At 48.3% G+C, this 11,000-nt stretch overlaps 1 protein-coding gene across 1 annotated transcript in view; it reads left to right on the top strand.

Moving 5' to 3' along the window:
* Positions 1-2,048: 2,048 nt before the first annotated feature.
* KCNC1 (potassium voltage-gated channel subfamily C member 1) overlaps positions 2,049-11,000 on the top strand; it is an 80,204-nt gene continuing 71,252 nt past the window's right edge. The window contains exon 1 of the mRNA XM_044680752.1: positions 2,049-2,618. Coding sequence (XP_044536687.1) covers positions 2,049-2,618 — 570 coding nt within the window. The remainder of the gene's footprint in view (positions 2,619-11,000) is intronic.

Raw genomic sequence — 11,000 nt, 5'->3', positions numbered from 1 at the left:
CCTTTAAATCTATGAACCTAGGAGTCTATAAGCAGGGTCCAAAATGGGGGGTGGGGGGGAAGGAATGAGGTTTAATAGGCTATCAATGTCCTCTTTATGTCACGTCTTCCCAATAAGGCGTAGATTATAGGGTTTCTGTGTTTGTGAAATAGGTTTGTTTCTTAGCAAATAGAAGGAGAATGGGGGTGGGTGAAAAATCACGGCTTTTGGTTAACCACCAGTACTTACTGGGATCGAGTGTGTCCCAACATCCACTAGGACTAGTTTCATCTCTCTACAGCCCCACTGCAGGTCTTCTCCCCAGGAGAACTGTCTCCTTTGCAGCCTTGGACTGCTCAGAATGAAGGCCAGGTCGAAGGGCTGAGTATCCATATCAAAGTGTTTACTCTAAGGCATAAGGTACTCCGTCTCTTTGCCGGCTCCTCTGGGCGCCACATGCACTAGGGTGGAAAGAGGACTGGGTGAGTTGGGAGGAGGGGAGTTAGACAGAAATAGGGCTCTTTAGGACCCAGAGTAGCGCCTTCATCAGCTGGCGAGTGCGGCTGCGCGAGCTGGGTGCCAGTGTCCGGAGACCGACCGGGCTGACTGGACGAGGACTGAGCTGCAGCGACAAAGGCAGCACCAACTCCAGCAGCAGCTTACTCGGCTGCTGCCGCCTCCCGGCTCCCGCGCCGCCCGCAGCTTCTCCAGCTTTAGGGACTTCCTAGGTGCGGCGCCCCCTACCACCGGCGGGGATCACTCTGCAGCCGGAGCCACCCCACGCCAAGCCCACCCGTTTGTCTCTTCTAGAGCTGCTTCAGAGAAGCGGGACCTGGAAGGACAGAAACCGAACAGAAGCCGGAGCCCCAAACAGGGACTAACCCCCGGCGCATAGCCGCGCCTAGCACAGCTCCGGGAGCTGTCCCTTCAGCACTGTGCCGGGCAAAGAAGAGAAGCCGAACCAAAAAAGAAACGGGGTAGCGAAGCGGAGAAGACAGGTGGAAGAGGAGAAGAAGGGGAAGGAGAAGAAGGAGGAAGAGAAAAGAAGAAGAAGGAAAAGGAGAAGAGGCTCAGAGGAGCGCAGAACGCAGAGGCGCACAGCAAGGCGGCAGCGCAGAGAGCAGCTCCCGGGCCCCACTGCCTACAGGGTCGGGCAATTCCTCCCGGAGGCTGCACTGGGAGCTGGGTAGGCGAGCCGGCGCGCCGGAAAGAGAGCCCAAGGGAAGGAGCTAGGAGCCTGTGGCTCTCTCCGCTCTGTCTCCGCTCCAAGCTGCGTCTCCAGTGGCCCGCTTTTTTCCTAGCCTGTGCCGGGGGCTGGGAGGTTGCTGGTAATTCTTCCCTCCCCCCTCCCATAGGGAGGAACCAACGAGCCCCCGCCTTTCAGCCTCTATCTTCCCATCCTTTGGACCCCTGGATAGCGGCTCGTTCTACCCCCAAACGCAGGCGCTTTGCCCTCCTGCTGTCTCCGGGCTCCCGAAGGCTCCTCAATTTTTACTTAGATTATTTATTTATTTATGTATTTATTCTCACGCTGCCGCTGAGATGGGAGCACGAGCCCGGCCCCCACCACCTCCTCCTCCTCTTCCCCCAGCCCGCAGCTGAGCGCCTCCTTCAGCCTCCCTCCCCACCTTCTTCCTCCTCCTCTGTAGCTGGACACCGCTACTGCCTGCACACATCTGGCAGCAAACCCCCCTCCCGCGACCCACACAGCCTCCCAGGGCTCATTTATCGCTTTCCATCTCGCTCCAATTGCTAGAGAAAGAGGTTGGAAAGGGGTGGCGGGAGGGGGGACGGTTTTTGTATTTGGGGGACTGGGACTGTCAGAGGTGCTAGGGAGCCGGGTCGCCGCCGCAGGGTAGGAGGCGGGGCGGTGAGAAGAGAGACTGTAACTGTGAAGGCGCAGCTCCTCTCCGCCTGCCCTCCTGCCGGTGCTACTCTTCGTTGCGCCCCCTTCCCCAGGGGTTTGGGGAGAAAGACACCGTCCCCCACTATCCACAACAGTCCCCGAATCCCAGCCAGCCGCTCCCATGGGTGCCCTTGGCCTGCGACATGCCTAAGGGGAAGCCGCGATGGGCCAAGGCGACGACAGCGACCGCATCGTGATCAACGTGGGCGGGACGCGGCACCAGACGTACCGCAGCACCCTGCGCACCCTGCCCGGGACCCGGCTCGCTTGGCTGGCCGAGCCCGATGCCCACAGCCACTTTGACTATGACCCGCGCTCAGACGAGTTCTTCTTTGACCGGCACCCGGGCGTATTTGCGCATATCTTGAACTACTACCGGACCGGCAAGCTGCACTGTCCAGCAGACGTGTGCGGACCCTTGTACGAGGAAGAACTGGCCTTCTGGGGCATCGACGAGACAGACGTGGAGCCCTGTTGCTGGATGACCTATAGGCAGCACCGGGACGCCGAAGAAGCTCTAGATAGCTTTGGTGGCGCGCCTCTGGAAAACAGCGCTGAGGACGCAGATGGAGATGGCGCGGGTGACTCGGGAGACGGGGAGGACGAGCTGGAGATGACCAAGGGCCTGGCGCTCAGTGACTCACCCGACGGCCGCTCGGGAGGCTTCTGGCGCCGTTGGCAGCCGCGGATCTGGGCGCTCTTTGAGGACCCCTACTCATCCCGCTACGCGCGGGTAAGTGCCTCTTTTCCCATCTTCCATCACCCTTTTAGACAACAATACCCTATCCCCTCCCCCCAACCCCCCCGCCCCCAACCCTACTTTCTGGCCTTGGGCCTCTTCCCTTCCATCCTTGCTCCCTCTGAGGACACACCGTTGCCGCTGGGGGGCACTGCTGATGTTCTCCGTGAGCTCTTCAGAAGAAGGTTTTGGTGTTTGGGGGTCCCCAAACTACCCCGAATGCCTCCCGCAAAAGCTCTGGTTTTGGGGTGGAAGAAGACGTTCAGAAATCCAGAGAGAAGAGATCACGGAATTCTAGGTTAAGGTGCTATATAAGGGACCCAAGACTGTCTAGTCCAACCTCTTCATTGAACAGACGGGAAACTGAGGTCATAAATATTAAGTGGATTAGTGAAGGTCACGCAGGTAGTAAGTTGCAAAGCCTGCATTCAAACCCAAGGACTAAGTTTTGCCTCCAGTGTGTGGGTCTGTCCGTGTGCCAGCTTCCTTTTGCACCTGGTAGCCCCTCCCCCTGCCCCCTGAGGCAAGTGGGGAGGGTGTCGCTGCTCTGATTCAAGCAGCAGAGTGTATCCCAGCGTTCCCTCCCCTCCAGCTCTGACAATAAAAAAGGGATTGGAAAGGGGCTAGTTTAGAGGAAGCAGAGGGAGATTATCGGTGGGAGTGCTGGGGAACAGATAAATAGTCTATTAAGGAGAGGGAATGAAGGTGGGGAGAGGCGGGAAGAATCCTTATGGACAATGAATGGCAGGACAATAAGTATCCTTCTGGCAAAAGAGAATAATGCCTAGGCCAGAGCATCCTCTTCCACCTCTGTGCTCTCACCCCAGTTCAGGGACTGGGCAAAGTCTTGGTTCTCCTCTTCCTCTTTCATTCACTCCCCTCACACGGAATCCTTCTAGCCCTGGCAAGAATCTCTAGGTTCCCTAGGGTAGCCAGAGAAGAGAGGAAAGGAAGCTGATAAATGGCAGCTTTCATGAAAGGTTGGGAGAGGACTATATTTAACATTCCTTTCCCTATGGCCTCCAGGCTCTATGGAGACAGGAGAAACCAGGCCAGGACTGGTCCTTGGGGGAGAAACAGCTGATCAGAATGGTAGGTGGGTATGTATTTAGTCAGAGAGGAGTGGGCCTTGGAGCTGCTGTCTGCTCCTGGCAGGGTCTGGCTAAGCCTCTATACCTGTTTAGGCATTAGACTCCCCAGTACTCGCTCTGCCATTTCCTTGGGCCACAGAGCCTCCCACTGCGGCTAAGCTGTAGGGAGAGTCCCTCCCTTTCTCCATGGAGGGAGGGAGGAGGTTACTTCTACTGAACCTAAATCATAAAATCACAGGGTATTAGATGAAAAGGACCTTACAAATCTTCTAATCCACAAATCCTCAGATTTTACAAATGAGGAAACTGAGGCTACTAATAGAAATGAAAATGGTTTTCCCAAGGTCACACAGTAGGCATGTGGCAAAACCTGGACTAAAATCCAGGTCCCCTGATGACCAGTCTAGCCCTCCACTGCCTCCCTGAGAAAGTCCTGGTTGCCTTCTGTTGTCCTTGGGACTACTGAGCAGGTGTCTGTAGAGGGTTTCCCTCTAGGAAGCAGTGACCTTGGCAAGAGGGTTTATATAACCAGAAAGGACTTGACTGGGAGCTGACAGGGCTGGTGAGGGGCTGCAGGGGACAGACATAGCAGCAGGTTTCATGGGTCACCCAACAGGGAGGGCTTTGGCCGAAGGGTCTGTAGCCTCTGGCAGACCTGTTGGGTTGAGACACCTGAGACTGACCTTGGGAAAATGTCATCTTTTCCTGCTTTGGGCACTACTTTAGAAAGTCTGATCTTTTCTCCTTAGGACTGCTTCTTGAGTTCCAGGAGTTATTAAGAAGTTGGCCCCTCTCCCTCCAAACCCTCTTTTCTCTGACAGAATTTTAGAACCAATATTTTATGGCTCAAGTCATAGAACAGGCAGAGGTCAATAAGGTGATGGATCTCTCTGCCTCCAGGCCATACTTCCCAGTATGTCCATACTGTCTCATTTGAAAATCTATGAATCTCACTCCTGTTCCTTTTTCTATCCAGCCATATTATGTATGTATGGATGTATAGGGGGAGGGGGTGTGTGGAGCAGTGATCCTTCATTGGAAGCTGAGAAACAGGGAGTTAGGGGAGCAATGGGCTACATCCCTGACTTTCAATATTACTGAACCTTTCATTGAGACATTTTTTGCAGAATACTAAATTTTACTTTAAGTTGTCCTTTTTGAAGGCAACTGAGAAATGAAGAATGGAAGCCTGGGAGCAAGGGCTAGAGAGGTGAAGAGAATGTTCTGAAATAGTTAAATTGTTTTTAAAAGATAGGAACATACTCTGACTCCAGCACACTCTCTAACCCTCTTACAGACCTTGGGTTGTCAGAGTTGGGAGGGATCTTAGAGGAACACACAGAATGTGAGAACTAGAAATGAATGTCAGGGTTCTGGAGGACCTTAGAGACCATTTAGTTCAACTCACTTTATTAAAAAAAACAAAACTCTTACTTTCTGTCTTAGTTTCAGTTCTAAGACAGAAGAGCAGCCAAGGTAAGGCAATTGGGGTTAATTAAGTGACTTGCCCAGAGTCACATAGCTAGGCAGTATCTGAGACCAGATATGAGCATTGGTCTCACAACTCCAAGCCTGGCACTCTATTCACTGTACTACCCCTTCCACTCACTTTACAGATAAAGAACTCAGGAAGGGTTACAATTTTATTTTATTATCTTATCTCTAAAGGACAATATTTTGGCTAACCAAATTGGGTAGGTCTCTCAGATTCAGGCCTGGAAATGGGAAGAGAGGACTGTTGATCTATAACTGAGCATGAAGAAGCCATTATCCCTTGGAGTGAGTGGCAGAGGATGGAAATTTTGGCTCATGGCAGTGACCCCATATAAGAGCCCAGCTGATTCTCATTCTACCCTCTTCTCCTATCATGAGGCTGTGGTACAGTGGACAGAAGGCTGAATTTGGAGGCATAGAACTGGGGTTCACATCCTGGCTCTGCCACTTAGTTACTAGCTAAGTGACTTTGCACAACTCACTTCTCTTCTTTGGACTTCAGTTTTCTCATCTTTAAAATGAGGGAGTTAGATTAGATCAACTCTGTTTCCTTTTACCTCTAGTTCTATTCTCTTATCTTCTGAACACATTTTTCTGGTCTCCGAATCCAATCCACTGCCTCTCTGTCCAATTATCTCATTGCTGTCTCTTATAAAAGATCTTAGAACCATGGAATGTCAGAGCTGGGAATGACTGGTAAAGTCCTTTACATCATTTTATAGAGAGGTCATGAGATAGGAAGCTTATCTAATGCCAGTGAGTCAGTGACAGAGCCAGGATTTGAATCCAAATGGCCTAATTCCCAAGTAGAGTTGTTTTTTTTTTTAACCCTTGTACTTTGGTGTATTGTCTCATAGGTGGAAGATTGGTAAGGGTGGGCAATGGGGGTCAAGTGACTTGCCCAGGGTCACACAGCTGGGAAGTGGCTGAGGCCGGGTTTGAATCTAGGACCTCCTGTCTCTAGGCCTGACTCTCACTCCACTGAGCTACCCAGCTGCCCCGCAAGTAGAGTTGTTTTTGCTACACACCATGCTCCCCCTCTGCAGTTCATTCAGACTTAAGTATTCTTTGTTCTGTCAGATGTATTTTTCTCTGGATTCTTGAATGGTGAGATTTAGCTGTGGTTACGTTTCTTCCTAGTATTGTGTGTGTGTGTGTGTGTCTATGTGTATGTTCACAAATTAATGTTTCAGGATGAAAGGTAAGTTTGATCACATTCTGTAGCCCTATCTGCCAGCCTATTTGCTGTAATTTAGAATGGTCATGTTTATTTTCCCTCTCCATTTTCTTACCCTCAAGAAACTCCCCTCCATGTGTGTGTGCATGGGCATGCACACAAACACACATGATCTCCCCTCCTACCCACCATGGACTGAGTGGCTGGTGAGTAGGCACCATCTGTACATGCCCTACCCTGCTATCATTCCCTGGAAACCCTACAATTTTCTATTGAAGTGTGTATTTGGTTTTGGTTAGGAGGGAATAAAAAAATTCTGGATCAGAGGTATTTTGTAGGGTGAATGGATTTGTTAAGATTGTAAGCTCTAGAACCAAGGCTTTTGACTAACATCCATCCAGGGCAGTTATGACCCATCCATCACTCAGCCTCCTTTATTCATTTTGCTTTGGTTGTAAGATTTCAGGGATGGAAAGGATTGTAGAACTACTTAGTCAAATCTCTTTACTTTATAGGTCAAATAAAACATTAACAAGCAATTATTCTATGAAGCCACTGTGCTGGGTGTTTGGGATACAAAGACAAAAAGAAAACAGTCCTCATCTTCAAGGGAATCATATTCTATTGAGCAGGGAGATGCCCACATAAAGTATAAATAATATATATGGGTATATATATGTGTGTGTATGTATGTGTGTGTATGTAATGGAGGGCATTAGCAACTGGGAGAATCAGGATAGGTCTCACATAGAAGAAAATTGGGGATTCTAAGAGGCAAAGATGAGTGTGGAGTGTGTTCCAAGTATGAGGCATAACCTAGGCAAAATATAGAGATGAGAGATGGAATGTCTTGTGTGAGGGTTGTATAGGGAAGGGAATTAATAGGTAATTAGATTACATTTCAGAAAGGATAAATGATTTGCTTAAGGTTACATAGGCAGAGACTGTAGTTTGAAACTAGGTCTATGGATTTCAAATCCATTCTTGTTTCACAAAGGTTCTAGGTTCTACCTGCTGCAGAGGACATGTCCTTTACTTTCACTGAGCTCCATCACTGTCCAATTGGACCAACAAGACTCAAATTAAGAAATTAATCAAGTTCAGAATTGTGTGACCCCAACTCTAAGGATTTAGGTACCTAGAGGAAGAAGAGATGATGAGGGGTTGGGGTAGGCAGGAATAAAATTGTTCTCTAGGGAGGTGGAACTTGATCCAGACTTTGAAGGGTGGGCAGGATTTGCATGTGAAGAGGGAAGAGAGGAAGGCAACCTAGGCTGGAGATAATGGTAGAAAGTAGGAGCAAAATTTGAGATTGGAATGATCATGGTTTGTTTTGGGACCAAAGAGGAGGCTGGCAATTGCAGAGAGTAGTTATTGGGGTATAGTGGTAGAAAAGTTTGGATAGAAAGGTTGGGAGCCAGATTGCCAATAGTCTGAAATTCTAGACTCAGTGGGTTTGGATATAATGAGCCTTTGTCAGTTCTTGAGCAGGAAGATAGAGGTAATAAATTGTCACTAACTTAAATGGTACTTAGAAATCATCTAACTCTATGTCCTTGTTTTATATAGGAGTATAAAAAGAAGAAATTACTTGCCCAAAGTTAAGCAGCTAGTTACTGGCAAGTTTAGAAACTATGTCTCCTGCCTTTCTCTATACCATTGAATAACAGCACTTAAGGGAATTTATTCCAGAAGCCTGTACAGGCTGGTTGGAGAGGAAGTGATTGACAGAGTCAAAGACGTAGGTCAGAAGGTTTTCACAGAAATCTAGGCATGAAATGAGGGTTCTCTCAAACCCATGAAATGTAGTTCTCAGCATTCCAATCATCCAGATCCCCAAATCACAACCATTCAGATCCCAAGATCTTGACCACTCAGATCCCAGGATCCCAGACACCTCAATCCGTGGATTTATGGTTGCCTCAAACTCAGATCTCGAGATCTTAGCCACTAAGAATCCAGGATTAGGTCTGATCAGATGACAGAATCCATTCCATTAATAAAATCCTCCTTGAATCTGAAAAGAGTCTTGCTACCTGCTCAGACTGGCATGATTGACTAATGGACTCAGTTTTTTTTAATGGCCCTAGGCCAGGTGAGGATTGGGGAAAAGATGGTAGGATACTAGGTGGCTGAATGGCTAATGTGGGCAAGCCTTCCAGGAACCTGTGACCCTTTGGACAGGAAACAACAGCCTCTTTTGTTATTGTAGGGAAAGCATTAGCTGTAAGCCTTGGGGGAGAGGGCCCCAGCTTGGTCTGGAACTCAGGGAGGGGCCATACAATTTCCAGGGCAGGCATGGAGAATCCTGGGGAATGGGAGCAGCAAAAGCACACAGTCATCATTTCTAGAATAATTTGGAGATTCTTTAGGCAGCTGGCTTGAGATGAATGATTTCTCTCCTGACAGGGGTGATTTATAGTGGGCTGCAGAGTGCCCCCAGCATCAGTTACACTGTACAAATTATAAATCTGTCTCAGTCCCCAGCTGCCTGGATGCACACTCACCCTATGTAGGGAGTGAATGATGCCAGATCCTGAGGAAGAGAGTTGCACTGACCCACTATTGTCCCGATACCAAGTTTAAATCTCCATTGAGCATAGGTTGGGCCTGGTTGAGGACAAGAGAGGGTGTGAGGGGGGAGGAGAAAGAATGGGGCAACGGGCATGACCCAAGAGAGGAACAGCACAGTCTGCTTTTTTAACAGCATAGTCTGCTCAGACCTAAAGTTGATAGAAGAGGCGAATCTATAGTCTCTGAGGGAGGGAGGGAAAGAGGGATTTAGAATGAGGAGAGTATTCCAGAAGAAGACGGGATACCTAAGCATATTAAGGGGTGCTGAGGGAAAAAAGATTTCCTGGGGGATGGAGATAGATCCATAGAAATGGGAAGTATTTGATGTGATGGAGGAATTATAGGATAAGGGAAGGGTCTTAGCCCCAGAGTCTGGCTGGGAACTTGAAGCCTGGCAGATCATTCATCTTGGTGGGATTGAGGCACAGGACCCAGAAAAAGCTGAGACTGAAGTGGGACAGAGGTAGGTATGTCCATCTGCTTTCAATTCTTTCCAAAACATTCTCCCATTATGATATAAGCTCATTTGAAGTAGGCTATTTCATTCTTTGTGCCTATATCCCCAATACCTAGCACAGTGCCCGGCACATAGTCATCCCTTCATAAATACTTATTAATATATTGACAGGAACAAGAGCCCTAGTCTTGAGTACCTAGGAGCTGCTGAGAGTCTGAAATCTGGAGATGATTTCTTTGCCCTTCCTGTGTTCCTTTCTTGATTTTGACTTCTTGGACCTTGTAAGACTACTTGTAGATAGGAACCTAGGAGCAACATGGCTTAGAAAGCCTGAACCAAAAAGGCAGGCCCCTTTTTGATGTTCAAACAAGTTTTTCTTGCTTAAAGTCTGAGTTCCTTGAATTTGCTGTTCATGGCCTGGGATCATCTGCTGGCCCATTTCTAGACTTTGATTTGAGTTCATCCTTTGATGTGAGGCTCTTGATCAGAGGCAGGTCATTTCCATCAATTGGAAAGTCATCTCCACCTTCCCCACTTCCACACAGTGGAATGGGCTTTGAACTTTTAACACTTCTCCACTCCCCCCTCACATAGCCTCAGCCATGGGACTCTGTATCTCTACTTATTTCTTTCTTCTTCATAAAATCATAGATTTCAAGCTGGAATGGACATCAGAGTTGTAGAGTCCAACCCTGTCATCTTACAGATGACAAAATCAAGGTATGGAAATAAGTGACTTGTTCAGGTTTATGTGGCTAATAAATGTCTAATGTGGGAACCTGACTCTTTGACTTCAAGTCCGGTGCTTTATCCACTGTTTCTTCCTCTTTTCTTCCTCTAACCTCTCATCTGTCAGCCTTTTTTCTTTGCATCTCTTCTTTTGTCTCTGCTTTGCTATCTTTCTGGGTCTCTAGTTCTTTCTCTATACCCTTGTATACCTCAGGTTTCTCTTCATCTCTGATCTTTCTTCTGGGATTCCTTTGAAGTTTACTCTTCAGGAAGGATGGAAGGGGGGTCTCAATTCACTCTCAGACTTTCCTGATGGCCATCATTCAGAAACCTGAACCCAGGGTCACCAGCTAGATTTTATTGCTTTTTCACAACCCAGGCTGACCTTGAGCACTTTATGAATCTTAGTCCTGTCCCTAGCCCCAGTGGGCTATGGGGAAAAGTAGAGTCAGGTTGCTGAGCCTGGTTGGGGAAAAGGGTCTTCTGAATGAGAGTGCTTAGGCACCAAACAATTTGAGGTCTCTATTAAGAATGTTGTGGCCAGGGAGGCTTGGGCATATAAAGGAGTGATCAAAGAGGGACTATAGGGATGATCAAGCTGCAGGCCACTTCATACATATAGAACACTCAACTTCCCCTTCTCTATCAAGTTCCTTTCTCACCCTGGGGTGCGAAAGGACCCTTTTTCTCACACCTTGCCTCCATCCTCCAAGATCTTTCATCTCATTCATCTCTCAGTCCCCTACTTCTTACAGGGATTCCTCTATAGGCTAATGGAAATATCCTCTTAGTTTTTCCTTATCTCAGAGTTCATCTCTTGAGGCTCAGTAGTCCAGACATGAACCACAGCACCG

Source organism: Gracilinanus agilis, chromosome 6 (genome assembly GCF_016433145.1).
Source record: "Gracilinanus agilis isolate LMUSP501 chromosome 6, AgileGrace, whole genome shotgun sequence".
Taxonomy (NCBI): Eukaryota; Metazoa; Chordata; class Mammalia; order Didelphimorphia; family Didelphidae; genus Gracilinanus; species Gracilinanus agilis.
Note: the sequence above shows the minus strand (reverse complement) of the source record. Positions and strands in the feature narration are given on the sequence as shown.